The following is a 19,634-nucleotide window of genomic DNA, read 5'->3' on the forward strand; positions in this document are numbered from 1 at the left end:
ATGGGTAACACATTATTGCATGCCCTATCGCAAACGGTCAACGTGTCTTCTTCTCTTGCTGTTAGCCACAATTTCAAATGAAGAGTTCTTTCATCTCATTATTGTGCCACCAAATCCCTAACTGCCACTCAACCACCAGGACTGGAACTTCTTTAAGGCTTTCGTATGCAAATTTACATTTATAATAGCATATATTTGTGGATATAGAAAACAAAGAGAATTTGAAGTGGTTTTCCACACTTTTGCATGAATAAATTGGAGGTTACGCTGAACATGAATGAAACTTCATGTCAAACATTCAAAAGGTAATAAATAACAATTAAACACGTTTTTTTAGTTTTTAGTATTTATTCGTTGACAATATTTGGAATCAATTTGATAGTTAAGATAAATAATTTAATGGTAAACTGAAAGCTTATGGTAACAATACAACAGACAATGAGTCTCACAAGAAATCAAACGACGAGACAACAAAAGAAGTGTTTGTCATTGAAGATGCAAATGTTGAGGAATATCACAAAAATCCTTATGAGTTAATGTTTTAATGATAACAAACTTAATTAAACATAAGATCAAAGATGGTTCTTATATGTTTTGGTTTCTTACAAGTTTCTTTGAGTGTTCTTTATAACATAACTGGAGAGTTTTGCATCTCTATATTAAAATTCATTTATAGTAAACATATTTTGTTTTGCATTGGTGCTTATATATAGAACAATTATGGTGGGATACGAAAAACTTCAATCTCATGTTTAGATACTTGTGTTGGGATTTCTTTAAAGTACAAAATATTTTTTTTAAGAACTAAGGTGCTCCAACTATTCATACACCTTAACAAATAATGTTAAGTATACTATAACAAAAGAAATGTTGCAATCTAAGCATTTATATACTAGAACATACGAGAAATAAAAAATACTAAACAATAATGACCGGTTGCAAATGAGGTGAATTAGGTATAAAGGAAATTTTACTCTTAACATATTATTTACCATTATAAGCAACATAACTATTTTTTTAAGAAGTGTACATAACTCAAACGAGACGGATGTAGGAGATCAAAATCTTGATCTATAGTTGTTCATAAAACATAAATGTGAAACAATCACAACATTTGTAATACAATCTACATGTAACATTAATGAGTAATGAACTATTTTTATAATTTTTTTTTATCTCTAATTCAAAAAATAAACAAACTTGTGTAATGCTAAAGTACATACTACATACAAAAATATTAAATAATTAATGAATAAAATTAGTTTGTATTAAGTTGCACTGTGTAAATGTGAATCTCAAACACTCAAAAGTCCCCAACAGTGCTCCAAAACTAGCACGTTCATTCTCGTTTGTCAATAACAACACACTACACTTCTTATCAAGAATTGTTAATATTATTCTCTTTGATTTGATTTGATTCAGCTATATATGTATAAGAAGTGTTGCTTCATGTTTCTAGTGCTCACGGCTATCAAATTATTGACTTGACATTATTTGTTTTCTGAACTTTGTCATATCTGTATTGTAATAAGGCGTTGTCAATTTTTTTCACTATCAATTACTTGATCTCTCTCACAGGAAAATGCACAAGCTCAAAAATACCAAAACTAGTAAACTGATAGAGAAACATGGAAACCTCACAATTTGTGCAGTTCTAACTTCTAACTTATTAGCTTAATGGGATAAAGCAATATACACATGTCTATTCAAAAGCTAACATTTGCAGCTTTGAAAAAATCATGTTGAAATCACATATCAAAACGCAAGAGAAATAAAAATGGGCATGTAACTAAAAATATAAAACTAAAGATTTAACACTTTATCATCCTAAATTTACCTAGGAGAGTTAACTATGTTTTCAAACCCAATGGTGATTCATTCTGCAATAAGCATCAGTAATACAAGTAATATAAATAATGACAACTAAATCATTTTTGTCTACTTAGTAAAATAATCATTTACATAATGGTAAAACATTTTCTTTTATGGTTTTCTTTATGTTCAAAAAAATAAAGTTCCGATCATGTTTCTGTGAGCACACAATATAATTTTCATTTTTAAAAAATTCAACCTCAAGTTATAGATGGTCAACTACAAAACCATCGATGCTCATGAGAAAATTGTTGGAACTGAATCTCTTCAACAATTGCCTCAATCTCAACTGCAAATGTCAATATATCTTCATGAAATTCTCTCGCAAAATGTATTGAGATGGTTTGACTAGTTGGGGATATCATCTTATCCTCTAACAAACGGAGCACTTTCAACAAACAAATTATCTCAACAATCGACCTATCAGGTATTTCTATAGGTATACCTTGTTAATAATAATTATAAACAAAAAAGTAACAAATCAATAAATTTCTTAACTCAACTCGAGTTACAGTACATTTCACAAATTACAAAACTTGTTACATTTCCATAGAAAGTGGGAGATCGTGAATGCAATAGAAAAAGGACAAGAAAACATCGGCAACAACAGCTAGCACTAGTTCAATAATCTTCAGATCAGTCATCAGAAAAATCTTATGACTACTATTCTTAAGATCAGTCATCACTTTCAAATAAAAACCATTATTCGTAATGCTTTCAAATAAAAACTATTCTTCGTAATGAAGATTTAGTTTTCATGAGTTCGGTTGTCAATCAAAAATTAATCATAATTCACCGGTATTTTAGTGTTGTGTTCATTTATAGTAAACATATTTTGTTTTGCATTGGTGCTTATATATAGAACAATTATGGTGGGATACGAAAAACTTTAATCTCATGTTTAGATACTTGTGTTGGGATTTCTTTAAAGTACAAAATATTTTTTTTAAGAACTAAGGTGCTCCAACTATTCATACACCTTAACAAATAATGTTAAGTATACTATAACAAAACAAATGTTGCAATCTAAGCATTTATATACTACAACATACGAGAAATAAAAAATACTAAACAATAATGACCGGTTGCAAATGAGGAGAATTAGGTATAAAGGAAATTTTACTCTTAACATATTATTTACCATTATAAGCAACATAACTATTTTTTTAAGAAGTGTACATAACTCAAACGAGACGGATGTAGGAGATCAAAATCTTGATCTATAGTTGTTCATAAAACATAAATGTGAAACAATCACAACATTTGTAATACAATCTACATGTAACATTAATGAGTAATGAACTATTTTTATAATTTTTTTTATCTCTAATTCAAAAAATAAACTTGTGTAATGCTAAAGTACATACTACATACAAAAATATTAAATAATTAATGAATAAAATTAGTTTGTATTAAGTTGCACTGTGTAAATGTGAATCTCAAACACTCAAAAGTCCCCAACAGTGCTCCAAAACTAGGACGTTCATTCTCGTTTGTCAATAACAACACACCACACTTCTTATCAAGAATTGTCAATATTATTCTCTTTGATTTGATTTGATTCAGCTATATATGTATAAGAAGTGTTGCTTGATGTTTCTAGTGCTCACGGCTATCAAATTATTGACTTAACATTATTTGTTTTCTGAACTTTGTCATATCTGCATTGTAATAAGGCGTTGTCGGTTTTTTTCACTATCAATTACTTGATCCTTCTCACAGGAAAATGCAGAAGCTCAAAAATACCAAAACTAGTAAACTGATAGAGAAACATGGAAACCTCACAATTTGTGCAGTTCTAACTTCTAACTTATTAGCTTAATGGGACAAAGCAATATACACATGTCTATTCAAAAGCTAACATTTGCAGCTTTGAAAAAATCATGTTGAAATCACATATCAAAACGCAAGAGAAATAAAAATGGGCATGTAACCAAAAACATAAAACTAAAGATTTAACACTTTATCATCCTAAATTTACCTATGAGAGTTAACTATGTTTTCAAACCCAATGGTGATTCCTTCTGCAATAAGCATCAGTAATACAAAATAATGACAACTAAATCATTTTTGTCTACTTGAAAATTATACAATGGAACTCAGAAAATGCAATAAGCATCAGTAAAATAATCATTTACATAATGGTAAAACATTTTCTTTTATGGTTTTTTTATGTTCAAAACAATAAAGTTCCGATCATGTTTCCGTGACCACACAGTATAATTTTCATTTTTTAAAAATTCAACCTCAAGTTATAGATGGTCAACTACAAAACCATCGATGCTCATGAGAAAATTGTTGGAACTGAATCTCTTCAACAATTGCCCCAATCTCAACTGCAGATGTCAGTATATCTTCATGAAATTCTCTCCCAAAATGTATTGAGATAGTTTGACTAGTTGGGGATATCATCTTATCCTCTAACAAACGGTGCACTTTCAACAAACGAATTATCTCAACAATCGACCTATCAGGTATTTCTATAGGTATACCTTGTTAATAATTATAAACAAAAAAGTAATAAATCAATAAATTTCTTAACTCAACTTGAGTTACAGTACATTTCACAAATTACAAAACTTGTTACATTTTCATAGAAAGTTGGAGATCGTGAATGCAATAGGAAAAGGGCCAGAAAACATCGGCAACAACAGCTAGCACTAGTTCAATAATCTTCAGATCAGTCATCAGAAAAATCTTATGACTACAATTCTTAAGATCAATCATCACTTTCAAATAAAAACCATTCTTCGTAATGCTTTCAAATAAAAACTATTCTTCGTAATGAAGATTTAGTTTTCATGAGGTCGGTTGTCAATTAAAAATTAATCAGAATTCACCGGTATTTTAGTGTTGTGTGCATTTTTATGTCCTAAGAAACAAACATGGGAAAAAATAGTTTTTTAAAAATGATTTTTATTTTAAAATGATTTCAAAATAAGTAAATAAATAAATAAATAACATCAGTATAACTTGTTTGCCCTTAATTTTTGTAACTGCAATAAATAAATCACCTTATTATATCTTGTTTTCTTTACCAATAGAATTTCAAAGCTATTGTACATAGTTTAATTTTTAATCGTTCTAATTATATAATAGAATGGAAGGCGTACAAATTTGATCTTCATAGTCTTCTTCTAAGGGCACAAAAAATGTACAAGCTACTTTTAGCCCCAATTTGTCGTATGAGTGTTGTACAGATAATGTGAAAAACTTGAGGTAGTAGATGTGAATCAGATAATGTGGACACTACCTATTTACGAGAAAAGAAAAGAAAATAGGGAATCAGCTGCCCAATCATTTTTATCCGGTTCTGAGCTTCAACAGTAGAATAAAGGGATGCTGGTAATCAACTGTTTGTAGAGGCATAAAAACGATGGTATGATTGATTAATCCGAGAGGCAAGTAGACTCCTTAGTACATGCATGTTGGATGATCAACCCAACATGCATGATGCATGGTATGTTTCTAACTTTGCAAACAAGCTCATTTTTTTTAGAAAAATATAAAATTCTATTTTATTACAGACTACTTAGCTTATGTTGTCAAAATTTTGGTATGTGTTAAAGAGAGTTTCGGCTAGAGGGATAGTATGAATTAAACTTGAATTTTACATTGTAACTATTTCACATGTGCTAATAGATATTATAAAAGAAAATTAAATGGTAAGTCTAAATACAATATAATGACAAGAGTTGTAATATATTACATAAAATCGAATTTTATTTCTAACTAATTATAATATATGTGTTGAGATTGGTGTGATTTGTTTCAAGTCACAAAGGTTTGCGATCAAAACAAACCAGTTAAGCTGATTGTTAAGAGTCGAACAAAACAATTTTTGAAAGACTGTTCAATCGAAAGTTTACCAAGAAGATATTGTATTAGATAATTTTATTAGGGTATGTATAATCTTACATCTTAAAAAGTTTAAAGAAATTATAGACTATTTAACTCATGATGTTGAAATTTTAATTTTATTGTGATTTTCCACTTTATCCATTGTTCAGAAGGACATAAAAGTTTAATTAACTTAAAATGAATGTTTTTGTCAAACTTATAAATTTGTTATTTAATTTAATAACTATCTTAAAAAGTTTAAAGAAATTATCGACTATTTAACTTATGTTGTTGTAATTTTAATGTAATTTTCCTCTTTATCTATTGTTCAGACGCACATAAAAGATTAATTAACTTAGAATGAATGTTTTTGTCAAACTTATAAATTTGTTATTTAATTTAATAACTATTTCGCATATGCGATTGGATATTACCAAACAAAATCAAAATGTAAGTCTAAATGCAACGTAATGACAAGAGTTGTAATATATATTACGTGAAATTGAATCTTATTGCAAACTAATTACAATATATGTGTTGGGTTTGTTCTGATTTGTTTCTAGATATAAAAGTTTACAATCATCACAAACCAATTAAGTCGATTGTCGAGGGTTGCACAAAATACTTTTCTTAAAAATTGTTCAATCTAAAGTTTGTGAAATATTGTAATGGAGAATTTCATTAGGCTATACATAGTTTTACATCTTAACAAGTTTAAAGAAATTATAAACTATTTCGTCTATGTTGTTGAAATTTTGGTATGTGTTTAGAGAATTACATTAGCATTTTATATTAAACATATACAACTTCTGTATGTTGATTGATTTCAACTTCTTTTTCTTGATTGATATTGTATTTATGTTATTTTTGGCAGTATTCAAAGATGAAACAACATGTTTATAAAGAGGTCAAGTCCATCAAAGAAATATGCGGAAGCCTAGATTACATCGGCACTGCCAGACAATATTCCCTTCTTAATCGCCGGCACTGACAGCACAACAATGACATTGTATTGTCTTCTTTTATACTCAGCTATAAGTGGTGCAAAGTCAGAATCTCCCGTGATAAAAAAGCACATTAAGAGGTTTTGAGGGGGAGGACCGGAGTATTGAAACCGCAAAATTGAGCAAATCTACATCTGCTACTTATTTTAAACTCACCTATTCTGTACATAAATAAGAAAAATGTCTCTTTAAAATGTGTACAAAACATAGGTTCAAAGAAATATTGGATATTACCAAACGAAATCAAAAGGTAAGTCTAAATGCAACGTAATAACAAGAGTTGTAATATATACTACGTGAAATTGAATCTTATTACAAACTAATTACAATATATGTGTTGTGTTTGTTCCGATTTGTTTCTAGATATAAATGTTTACAATCACCACAAACCAATTAAGTCGATTGTCGAGGGTTGCACAAAATACTTTTCTTAAAAATTGTTCAATCTAAAGTTTGTGAAATATTGTAATGGAGAATTTCATTAGGCTATACATAGTTTTACATCTTAAAAAGTTTAAAGAAATTATAAACTATTTCGCCTATGTTGTTGAAATTTTGGTATGTGTTTAGAGAATTTCATTAGCATTTTATATTAAACATATACAACTTATGTATGTTGATTGATTTCAACTTCTTTTTCTTGATTGATATTGTATTCATGTTATTCTTGGCGGTATTCAAAGATGAAACACCATGTTTATGAATAGGATCAAGTCCATCCAAGAAATATGCGGAAGCCTAGATTACATCAGCACTGGAAGACGATATTCCCCTCTTAATTGCTGGCACTGACAAAAAAAAAAAAAATCTAACAACTTGGCTACTTGACAAAAAAATATATTTAAAAATAATCAATGAATTAGATTTTTTTTTAATAGTACTTGATTACACGTTACTTCATCTTTGGTCAGAAAACATTGGAATCACAACCGATTATTGAAGCTGTATTTATATATCTCTGATGATAGGATGATATCAACTTATATACCCGTAGAGGTATATAATATACCCGCTGGGGTATATAAGTTTGTTAAAAGTTTGACAGAAAAGTTAGGTTAGTTTGTTACTAGTTTTGTTGGTGGTGGGCGGGGTTCGAATCCGGACCTTGCATGATTGTCCATGCCAACTGAGCTATGCTCACGTAGATAATTTATTACTAGTTTGTTAACACTGATTAGTTATTTAACAAAGCGAATAGTTGGTTTCTCTTCCTCTTATATTTTTCCAATTCATACTCATTTTGTCATGCATTGTTTTTGTTGGAATGTATTTTTACAAGAATTTTGCGCTTCTTTATTTTTCGAAGTGGGAGGGATATACGTGAACTGAATTTGCCTACATGTATATATGCATTGACGTACATCACCTAGTAACATATATGAATTTAGGTTGAATGTGTAAATTCATAATGATTGTGAGAACCTATCTATCTATTTATAAAAAGAAAATGCCAAAAAAACAAAGAGGAATGGAATAAGCAAAAGCAAACTTTACAAAGAGATGAGAATTTAATTTTTGTTTCTTTGAGTTGTTCATTTTTATCACCATTGCTAGAGGGTTTTGCATCTCTATATTAAAATTTATTTATAGTAAATATATTTTGTCTCGCATTGATACTTATATATAGAAAAATTATGATGTAATAAGAAAAACTTCAATCTCATATTTAGATATTTGTGGTGGAATTTCCTTAAAGTACAAAATATTTTTTTAAGCATTAAGGTGTTCCAACTATTCATACACCTTAACCAATAATGTTTAAGTATACTATAACAAAAGAAATGCTGCAATCGAAACATTTATATACAACAACATACAAGAAATAAAAAATACTAAATAATAATGAGAGTGGTTGTAAATATGGTGAATTGGGTATAAATGAAATTTTACTCTTAACATATTATTTACCATTATAAGCAACATAACTATTTCTTTTTTAAGAAGTGTACATATCTCAAACGAGACGGATGTAGGAGATCAAAATTTTGATCTATAGTTGTTCATAAAACAAAAATGTGAAACAATCACAACATTTGTAATACAATCTATACATGTAACATTAATGAGTAATGAACTATTTTTATAATTTTTTCCGATATTTAATTCAAAAAAGAAGCTTGTGTAATGTCAAAGTACATACTATATACAAAAATATTAAATAATTAATGAATAAAATTAATTTGTATTAAGTTGCATTGTGTAAATGTGAATCTCAAACACTCTAAATTCCCCAATAGTGCTCCAAAACTAGCATATTCATTCTCGATTTTCTATAACAAAACACCACACTTCATATCAAGAATTGTTAATATTTGATTCAGCTATATATGTCTAAGAAGTGTTGCTTCATGTTTCTAATCAAATTCTTGACTTGACATTATTTGTTTTCTGAACTTTGCCATATCTGCATTGTATTGCATTGTATCATATTCCGATCCTGTAGTGGTATAAACACCGGTCTGCGGCGCTGGAGATTTTATCATGCTTTCCTTCAAGTCTTCTAGTGATACATCTCCTTCTAATGCTCTTACTATCTGCACATAATTGAGTTATACCAAAAAAAAATATGACATCAATTAACTTGATCTTTATAAATTGTTAATGATTAAGCATCATGTTATTTTACCTGGCTCATTTTTGAACGCTTTTTAGCAGAATGACGAATGCTACTAGCAGCACAAGCTGCCAATCTTATCATTTCTTGATGATCGTAATTTCCTTCCAAAAATGGATCCACCAATTCTGCAAAGTTTCCATCCTCCTCCAATGCACGACTCAAAAGTGGTCGAGCCTGTCCAGTACACAAACTTCATATTAATTTTTATACTAATTTTTTTATCGATCGATGAAAGATAGAATAGTATAGTACTAACCCAATCAACTAAGCTTTCGTCCATGGCATTGGTTAAATCCAAAGGTCTTTTTCCAGTTAAGAGTTCTAATAGCATAACCCCAAATGAAAAAACATCAGATTTCTCTGTCAATTTTCCACTTGATGCATATTCTGGGGCCATATACCTATGTCAGCATGAAAATTTAGGATGTCAATTTTATCTTCGTAACTTATGTTCTTAGGTTACAAGTTAGCACGACTCTTTCGCAAGTATTTAGATCGTAGAATGAAAAATTACCCGAATGTTCCCATGACACGAGTTGAGACATGTGTATTAGTATCGGTAGTCAACTTAGCCAATCCAAAATCAGCCACCTATTTAAGATGAATAATTGGTATAATCAATCTTCGACAAGAAAATATATTGATAATATATGTGATAGCAACATAGTAACAAGAGTGAGTAAATATTGAAGTATAATATATAGATAATAAACTCAACGAATATCAAATGTAAATATGAGAAACCTTAGCTTCGAAGCTATCATCAATTAGAACATTAGCAGCCTTAATATCACGGTGGATAATGCGAGGACTACCTGCATAACACAAAATAAAGCAAATATGAGAAAAATAGTGGCAGAAAACAATTAAAAAAAAAAATGGTTTTTATGTGAAATAATGTATCTTAATCTTACAATCTTCATGAAGGTAAGCAAGTCCTCTAGCAGATCCTAATGCAATTCTCATTCTAGTAGGCCAATCCATGGTAGGCACACCCTTTCCTGTAATCAAACACATTAGATATTGGCATCATTATTTGTTTCATAAGTGTCCATATATATATTAAATCGAAAGCAAAATCATATATACCACAATACACATACCATGAAGGTGATATTCCAAAGTTTTATTTGGAACAAATTCATAAACCAACATTCTCTGTCCACCAGAAACACAATATCCAACAAGCGACACAAGATGACGATGATGAACACGACTAATGATATCAATCTCAGCTTGAAACTCACGTTCGCCTTGTCCACTACCCGCTTTTAAACTTTTAACAGCAATTTCCTTTCCAGTAGGCAAAATTCCCTTATGAACATAACCAAAACCACCTTGTCCTATAATATTCTCATTAGCAAAACCTTTAGTAGCAGATGCCAATTCTTCATAAGTAAAGGTACCACCCTTAAGAGTAAGAGATAGTCCTGGAGAAGATTGCATAGAACCTGGTGGTCCCATTCCATAGGAGTAATTAGAACTCATTTCACCACTATTCATTAGAGGGTGTGGTGCACCCCAAACACCACTTGCTCCATTAGGGTTTTGTTGAACCCTAACAACATGGTCCATTCCATGTGGGCCTGATGGAGGTCCTTGCCAATTTTGATGAGGAGGAGGATGTTGTCCACTGTTGTAATAATTGTTCCCTGTGCAAGTTATTTTAGAGAACCATAATAACTATATATCAATCAATCAATTATTTAATTTGCTTATTTAAGTTTTTTGTGTCAAACACAATTTGAAAATACAACCCAAAATCATTTTAACAGGCAAAACATACTCACATTGTGATGAATGACCTTCCTCGGAAGTATGAAATAAGTAGTCTAAGAATCAAGAATCAGTCTTCATTATTCTTCCAATTGTTCTTCAAATAAATTATTCTAAGCATGATATAAATATGCATGATGCCAAGTATGATGATCATAATATTTTCTCTCTCTCTCTCTCTTGGGATGCATAAATTAACCTAAATTAAGTAATGACTAACATGGTGTGGTAAAAGTCGTAGATGTTCGAATACCTAAACTATTTGGTCAAGGGTTCGATCCCTCACCGTCATTGGTATGTAAAAAAATGTTAGAAGTGGTCAACTTCTTAAATGAACGTCAAGTATTTTGAAGGATTAATTTTTACAATTTGCACGCGAGGATACCTTAATTGATTTACTAAAAAAATGTTTTTACTTTCAATTATGAAACCAACAAAATATTTTCAATGTGTTTTTTTTTTTTCCAACTATTTGTACAAGATACTCACTCTCAAAGAAAGTGTTGTTCACTTTGTCATTTTCGTATGAAATGAAAACAAAATATTTTCTAAATCAAATAGACTATAGTCTAATTCAGTATGATGTGGTAATTAAGTTGTCTTGATTTTATAATTATACTGTCAAATTATTTACTGATATAATATAACTTGCCTAATTATCGGTTACTTAAATTCACTCGGTTGAAAAAACGTCTTCAACTTTTATGGTCTAGGTTCGATACTCTAAGACACCAAGCTAGCCTAATATTTTTTGGTGGAAACTTGGCATTTTTGCATGCAACAATAGTGATTAATCCTTCTAATTACATGTAACTACAATGAACAACAAAGTTTTTTCTCAAAAGTTTTTAATGCCCATGCATTTACGTAATTATATTAGAACCCAAAATATTTAGTTAATTAAGCTGAAAAAGTCTGAAGTTATCTCTTTCGAAACACTCTTGGGTATAAGTAGCCTCATTAATTAGTATATAAGCAACTTGTTTCATTCACATGCTATTAAGTTTATAATTGTTCGTCCCAATTAACCAATGATATGATTGATACAAAACTAACTATGAAAGTACTCAAACTAAAACAATTAATAGATGAAGGGATATATAATCACCTTTTGCAAGTGAAGGATCTGGAGGACCATAATAATAAGGCTGCTTTCTCTTCTTTCTCCTCGAACAAATGAGACAAACACCAACGACTAAAAGAAGGACGGTTGCTCCAACAATAACTCCAACTAGTACATTACTATTACCCTCCGTATTTGTACTATGTGATTCAGAAGAATTGTTCTCTCCTACAGAAGGTGAATTGTTCCCTCCTCCTGAACCTGGTTTTTGTGATGAAGGAGAATCGTTCCCTCCTCTAGATGGTGAATTGTTCCCTCCTCCTGAAGGAGCTGGATTGTTTCCTCCTCCTGATGGTGAATTGTTCCCTCCTCCTGAAGGGGTTGGATTGTTTCCTCCTCCAGAAGGAGGCGAAACGTTCCCTCCTCCAGAAGGAGATGGATTGTTCCCTCCTCCAGAAGGAGATGGATTGTTTCCTCCTTCTGTAGGAGATGGATTGTTCCCTCCTCCAGAAGGAGGTGGATTGTTTCCTCCTCCAGAAGGAGGTGAACTGTTTCCTCCTTCTGTAGGAGATGGATTGTTCCCTCCATCAGAAGGAGGTGGGTTGTTCCCTCCATCAGAAGGAGATGGATTGTTCCCTCCATCAGAAGAAGGTGGATTGTTCCCTCCTCCAGAAGGAGATGAATTTTTAGAATCTGATCCATCAGCGTCATCAGGTGTAGCGTTATCAGGCGAGGAATTATCTGGACGATCGTTGTGTGGGGCCATTGTAATTTCCTTTTGTGTCTTGTGTTTTGTTGTGTTCCGGCTAAGAGGTTATTAATTTCTGCGTTGAAAATCACCACGATGCCGGAAACACAACGTTAATTTCCTCTATATTGTACTTCTCTTCTCACAATGGCTGAGAACCCTAACATCAAAATTATAATCATGACTTTTTAAATTAAGTTAATAATCAAGATCAAGCTAATTTGCTAGAGACAGGACAAAACCTACATGTATAAGTGCATGCATGTTTATTTTGGTGGTGAATTTATCATGTTACCGTGGTTTTGATAAAACTAAATTTTCTTTCCTTCGAATTAGTCAATCCTTCAACTGCATACCATACCGAGTTTCCAAAGAAAAAAATTTATATTTTCATTGACTGTTAATTTCACCAAATCATAATAACATTATAATTTTTGAACGGTGGTTCATTGGAATTCAAACAATACTATCGTCGTCGATACAACATGCACTTAGACAAAATCACGGTGACATCATGATTTCGGCGAACTCACCGTGATTTCAAATATATAGCATGGTGTACTTTTTGAATGTTTTAATGAAAATGTGTAAAGGAATTGTGAAGAAAAGTTAATTACGTACCTGGAGGTCTAGAAGGGTTCTCGCAAGAAAGAAAGGGAAGAGAAGATTTGATACATGACAATAAACCCAAAGAAAAGGAAATGTTTATTTGTCTTTCCTCAATGGTCTCCTACAAAGGAGGACCTGTGTCTCTGCCACCTCTTGCTTTATTTGACTCAATTATAGGTTTTTACCATTTTCTGGTTGGTGTTTAATTCATCATCAAAATCCTACAGTCATAATTTTCTTTTAGGGTCGATGGATCTATCCAACACATAACAAATATTAACCTGAAATAGCTTACAAACACCCCCTCCCCAAATAAAATACAGCACACATTTAGCGAAAACAATACAAAGTTGTTAACTTTAAATCGCTTTCCCCTGAAAAACATAAGCTTTAAAACGCTTGATAGTATTATCTTTTTTCATTTTTCATCATTTTTCATCAAACTTTATATTTTCCATCGCATTCGCGCCATACACTCTAAATAATCACCATACAAAGTTACTTTTAATCACGGTTTATTGTACGACTCAAATGGTAGATGCTTGAATCTCTTAATTACGGGAAGTTCAACCTCTAACATATACATATTGAAAAACATGCGTTAAGTCCTTATAAGCATAGTTCAGTTGATACGGACAATGCATTACTCATAAAACATATGTTTAATTCTTCATAGTTGCATAGAAAAACAGACGTTGAATTTTGTTTATCTGTCGTTGTTATCGTTGTTAAAATAGAGTTTGACTTCCCTCTAGATTTTGTAATTTTACAATAGGCTTAAAAAAAATAAGGAAAAAAAAGTTAGTTCTAGCTTTGAATTATAGTGATTACAATTTTACGTTGTAGCAATTTATTTTGAGCTGAACCCTTGGTTCAGTTAAAGTAATAAAAAAATCGAATCAACACAACGTTAATGTTGTAAAAAAAACAAAAACGTTAATATTTAATTTATTTAAACACTTCTCTATTAAATTCCCTGTTCTCTATTCATTTTTTTGGGTCGCAACCATAAACTAGTACAAAACAGAGAAAATAAAGACTTTCATCAATAATAATTAACCATTTTTTGATCGAATTTGTAATTGATAAGTTAAATGTATACAAAAATTTGTGTTCCACAATATAGGCATATTATGGTAATGTGTCACCCTGAAGGAGTGCTTATGAACAAAGAGCTCCCACTAAATCAAAGAAATCCACACCTCAAGCTAGCTTGTGATGTTAATGCTTCGCACAAAAACCTGCGTGTGCGTCACGCAAACTTTCACGATTGCTCCTAATAACATCAAAAGAGCAAAGTTAATTCCCATCTCTGATTGGCTTAGCTCCAAAGCGTGACAAAAACAAACAACAAAGTGATAAAAAATAAATGTTAATCTAACCGTCCAAATGAAGATCAAAAAAACCAAACTAACCCACGTGGATAGATGAAAATTTAAGACATGCACGATTGATGGAAAATGCTGTGTTGGATGCTTGTTGAGAACATAAATAAACAATCAAATTCCATCCATTTTTTGTTAGACATTAGTAAAACAATTGCATACACAATTAGAGGGGCCCCATTGGTACATTACCTGGCATTTTGACTATTAAGACGGGACCAATATTTTCCCCTTATATTGTCATCAAGCTCAATAAATTTAAGATAGAAACTGGGATAAATCCACGTAACAATTTGGCAATAATTTATGAACTGGCCACGTCAATATAATGGCACACCCAACTTGCTTCATAGGAATCATTTTCATAAGAACTATATCTACATGTGTTTTACAAGCTTTTTTTCTTCCTTTTTCTGCCGCCAAAAAGTGCTCTCATTAAACTAGAGTTTGAGGAAATTTTTTAAAAGGTTCGCACCCTTTGCTTCCCTCCAAGAATCACCAACCAAGCTCCTTTTTACAAGCAAACATAGTCCTGCATTGAGCACATGAGCGGTAAAACTATTTGTGTAACTACCATTTGAAAATTTAATTAATTCAGCAACGGCTATGTGTATGTAAGGCAGAGGGAAAACAACACTAACAACTTTTTGAACTAAACATATTTCCACCCAACACACAATTTTGTTTCCTAATATGTCCTCTGTTCAACAGCTAAATTCCTACATACTAACCATTGTTCTATCTAAAACTCTTGAGGATTTCTCTGCTTCCAATACTTGGAAGCCATCACAGAACTTGAACATGACATAATTTATAATGGTGTGTGGTCAATGGTGCTTCTTCGATGGCTTTGTGAATGCTGCTTCATCTTCATCGTCCTCATCAGCTTCATCATCATTGTCCCTCTTCCTCTTGGGATGTGAAGAGGCGGGAGGCAACACCTCTTGAGCATCATCGTCATCAACATCTTCATCATCAACTTCCTCTTCTTCTTCTTCACCATCTTCGTTTTCTTCTCCATCATCGATGTCAGCAGCTCCATCATTAAGAGGATCATCCTGTCCAACTGGCTGAACCAGATACCCAGCACCAAAGTCTTCCTCCTGTAGATACAGCAAAATTCAAATGAATGATTAATAAGCTGAGATGAAAAACTAAATCAAGAATAAGCAAAAAAATACAGACAATTAAACATAAGTGAAAAATAATATTCTTTATATAAATATGCTAAATCCATATGATAGAAGTATTCCTACATATTCACCAGCCAAACAAATGGTGATTGCTTAAATTCAAGTAAAAACCAGTTCAAAGTCACACGGCACAAGAACACAAAATTTAAAATCTTTCACCATATCAGTATACTTTAGCTAACAAATCAACGTGCAAGTCAGAACAGAACAGAACCAGTTCATGAAAACAACAGATACTCAGGATAGACAATACAAAAGTTCCAACCTTGCAAATCACAAACCCAGCCGTAGAAACATCATAATTTTCCAATATACAATTCAAGGAAAAGCTAAAAACTAAAACCAAGTAATCTGGAACATAAAATGAAAAATAAACATAAGAATCCTCCAGTACCAAAAATTGAACAAATCACTAATCCCGTGTACATGACCAAGGAACATATCACATCAACTAAAGAAGCATAACAATGGATTTTCTAAATTAAATTAAAATATATAGTTACACAACTCAAATGCCAAAAATGTTAAAAATGATAACTAAAAAGTTTTCTACCAGCCAAAATACTAATATTCAATTTATTTTTGTTATAATTATAGTATTTCAACAATACTTAAATACAATGCAATATAGCAAGGGGACTAGAGAGGTCCAAGCCTCAGTTGTACAAGCTCCACAACACCAACAATTAATACAAAAAAGGGTCAAAAGAAACAACTGGGCTACACTTAAAATTTTAAGGTTGTATGAGGCAAAGGAAATTTGCTAAATCTCGATATGCAAAAAGTTGATTCACACATAAATGATAGAATAATATCATATATCAACAGCATACAAAAAAAACAATATACTTTGTTCATAACCTTAAAAAAATAAAATTGTTCATAAGTTAAGGCAGTGACACATTTTAAAAAAACCGATATAAAATCACAACAACGCCGTGCATGGGTGGGTGGAAGTAAGTTACTTTTTAAAGTGAAAACAGGCAAATAAAAATAATTGGTTAGACCACACAAAAAATGGAAAACATAACACAACACAAACAAAAGTTCTAATCAAGTTAGCAAACATCAGCATATCAAGAGAACCAAAAACCATCACCTTCTCTTCAGCAATCTGACAACATCAAGACAAAATACCAAACATAAACAATTAGCAAACAAACCATTAAACAAACATAACACAACATGCAAAGAACAAAAACAAGAGTTTCTGAGAAGGAATATCTCACTTCATCATCATCTTCAAACTCTCCATCGTCATCATCTCCATCATCATCGTCATCTTCTTCTTCAACCGCCATCTCCTCTTCACCGGTCTCTCCATTGTCATCTTCATCTCCATCTTCCTCCCCTTGCTCATGCCCATCGATCTCACCTTCAGTACTCACCAACCGCCCAGAAGTACTCTCAGGCTCAGCAAAATCCCCTTCATCATTATCCACCTCATCATCGTCCTCGTCATCATCATCCTCATCAAACTCAACCCCATCTTCATCATCATCACTATCATCAATCTCATTCACCTCAACAACATCCTCATCATCCCCCTCTTCCTCATCAATCTCCTCTCCAGAATCCTCGTCATCATCGTCCTCCTCAACATCAACCGGCTCGACATGAAACCCATTCTCCTGATGACTCACCCCATTAACCCTCCCCCTCGAACTCTCCGTAACCTCCTCATCAGCATCACTCTCCTCATCCTCATCAGCATCAACAACACCATCAACACCTTCACTATGGCCATTCTCCACCCCAAAAACTCGATCTTCCTCGCCACCATCAATCTCACCACTCCCCGGATCCTCCTCATCTTCCTCCTCATCATTATCATCATCCTCCTCGTTATCCTCATTATCATCCTCTTCCTCATCATCACTCTCCGGCCTTTCATTCTCCTCAGCATCCATCTTATCCAAATACTTCAACGACTTAATCAAACCAAAAACCCTAGATCGATAATCCTTAACCCTAGTAACAGGACACTCATACAGATCCAACGAAACTAGCTTCACCTGCGCCAAAGGCGCAAGATCTTCAAAATTCTGAATCCTATTATTCGATAAATCAAGATCTCGAAGCGATTCGAGACCAGCTTCGACTAAATACTCTAACCCTCCAGCGATCCGGTTATCAGACAAATTCAACTTCTGCAAACTCCGAAGCCTCGGGAACTGCTCCAACGATGAAACACCAACGTTTGCAATCGAAAGATGCTGAAGATTCTGGAACCTTTCTAGAAGGCTCGGTGGTGGTAAACGTCCTTGTACACACTTAACGGCGCCGTCAAGTGTTAACGTTCGTGCTGAAACATGATCTTTCTCTCCTTCTAACGCCGTTTCCACAGCTTTCTCCCAGATCTCATCCATTAAATACCAAATCGTATATCTCATACACGAAACCAAAACACTACGAATTTGAACGAAACTAAAAATTCGTGTCAGAAATTTCTGCTATCATGAACGAATTCAACAAACCCTAACGTATTTTCGTTATGATAAACGAAAATTGAAGATTCAAGGTTGAAAATTGAAAATTGAAATCAACGGTTGTAAAAAAGAGAATGAAGGGATTTAAAATTGTAGTGTGAAATTTTGATGAGAGTGTTTTTGATTTTGCAGATTTTTGGTTTTGTTTCTCTCTCTAAGTTTTGTATTGTAATTTTCTCTCTCTATCGTTTACTGGTTAGGGTAGGGAAATAAGAGGATAAACCTCTCTATGAGTTGAACCGGTTCAGTGCTAGGGTTCAAGTGGGTTCAGCGAATGTGGTTTGAGCCGTTTTTGTCGTTTTGTGATGAGTACCGTTGGATTGATAAGGACGAGGATCGATGACGTGGAGGAGTGTTGGATGGTTCAGATTGTAGGTTTGTGTGTTTGTTTTCCAGAAGGTTGTAAAGAGAGAGAGAGGAGCGCGTCGGAAGAAGTTTTTGGAATAAAACAAATAATAAATTCTCTGCTTTTTTTTTTTTTTTACGGAAAAAAAACGTTAATAAAAAAATTTATCTACAATTTTTTTTTATCAACGTAATGGACATTCTCTACTTAACAATGTCTCTTATGAAATGAAATTTGTGCAAGTATCATACATTGAAAATAGATCAAACATAAAATAGTGAGACATACATGAGTTTTATCCTTCTAAAGATAATCTTATGCGGCAGAATATTATTAATGTAAATGACTTGGCTTGTGTTAACGGGTGTGGAGCGGTCGAATCAGCTACTCATCTTTTTCTTGGTTGTGAGTTGTCATCTTCCTTCGGGCTTCTTGTCTGAAATTGGATTGAGATCACAGTGGTTGCCCCTTGCTAGATTCAGGATCATTGCATTCATGTCTCTTTCATGGCAAGGATGTCGCGAGGTACTCACTCGTTCTTTAAGGTTATTTGGTTTGTTTGTGTCTGGGTAATTTGGAAGGAACGTAATAATCACATTTTCAAAAATATGGTGTCTACCCCTTTGGGCCTTCTTGAAAAAGTTAAGTTACTCTCTTTTTTGTGGTTGAAAGCTAAACAGACATCCTTTTGT

At 32.4% G+C, this 19,634-nt stretch overlaps 3 protein-coding genes across 5 annotated transcripts; all 3 read right to left on the bottom strand.

Annotated features, from left to right (window-relative positions):
* Nucleotides 1-8,914: 8,914 nt before the first annotated feature.
* Nucleotides 8,915-11,281, bottom strand: LOC11408273 (proline-rich receptor-like protein kinase PERK4). 2 transcript variants are annotated; one of them, XM_039829462.1, is made up of 8 exons: nt 11,124-11,281; nt 10,437-10,985; nt 10,248-10,334; nt 10,078-10,148; nt 9,848-9,924; nt 9,590-9,734; nt 9,343-9,507; nt 8,915-9,250 (listed from the first exon to the last, which is right to left on the bottom strand). In XM_039829462.1, the coding sequence occupies exons 2-8, from the start codon at nt 10,906-10,908 to the stop codon at nt 9,071-9,073; spliced, it is 1,197 nt and encodes a 398-aa protein (XP_039685396.1). In that variant the 5' UTR covers nt 10,909-10,985; nt 11,124-11,281; the 3' UTR covers nt 8,915-9,070. The 2 variants fall into 2 exon arrangements, with proteins under 2 accessions (XP_039685396.1, XP_003629471.2); XM_003629423.2 differs by lacking the exon at nt 11,124-11,281 and having other exon boundaries at nt 10,437-11,026.
* Nucleotides 11,282-11,981: 700 nt separating this feature from the next.
* LOC120577562 (putative proline-rich receptor-like protein kinase PERK6) lies at nt 11,982-12,938 on the bottom strand. The gene has a single exon (XM_039829155.1). It carries the CDS (start codon nt 12,936-12,938, stop codon nt 12,177-12,179), a length of 762 nt encoding a protein of 253 aa, XP_039685089.1. The 3' UTR covers nt 11,982-12,176.
* A 1,640-nt stretch (nt 12,939-14,578) lies between these two features.
* LOC11406731 (acidic leucine-rich nuclear phosphoprotein 32-related protein) lies at nt 14,579-18,785 on the bottom strand. 2 transcript variants are annotated; one of them, XR_003007746.2, is made up of 3 exons: nt 17,337-18,785; nt 15,646-16,017; nt 14,579-15,446 (listed from the first exon to the last, which is right to left on the bottom strand). XR_003007746.2 is itself a non-coding variant. In XM_003629424.4 (2 exons), the coding sequence occupies exons 1-2, from the start codon at nt 18,498-18,500 to the stop codon at nt 15,742-15,744; spliced, it is 1,440 nt and encodes a 479-aa protein (XP_003629472.2). In that variant the 5' UTR covers nt 18,501-18,785; the 3' UTR covers nt 15,461-15,741. The 2 variants fall into 2 exon arrangements, 1 of the variants encoding a protein (XP_003629472.2); XM_003629424.4 differs by lacking the exon at nt 14,579-15,446 and having other exon boundaries at nt 15,461-16,017.
* Between the last annotated feature and the right edge of the window lie 849 nt (nt 18,786-19,634).

Source organism: Medicago truncatula, chromosome 8 (assembly GCF_003473485.1).
Source record: "Medicago truncatula cultivar Jemalong A17 chromosome 8, MtrunA17r5.0-ANR, whole genome shotgun sequence".
NCBI lineage: Eukaryota > Viridiplantae > Streptophyta > Magnoliopsida > Fabales > Fabaceae > Medicago > Medicago truncatula.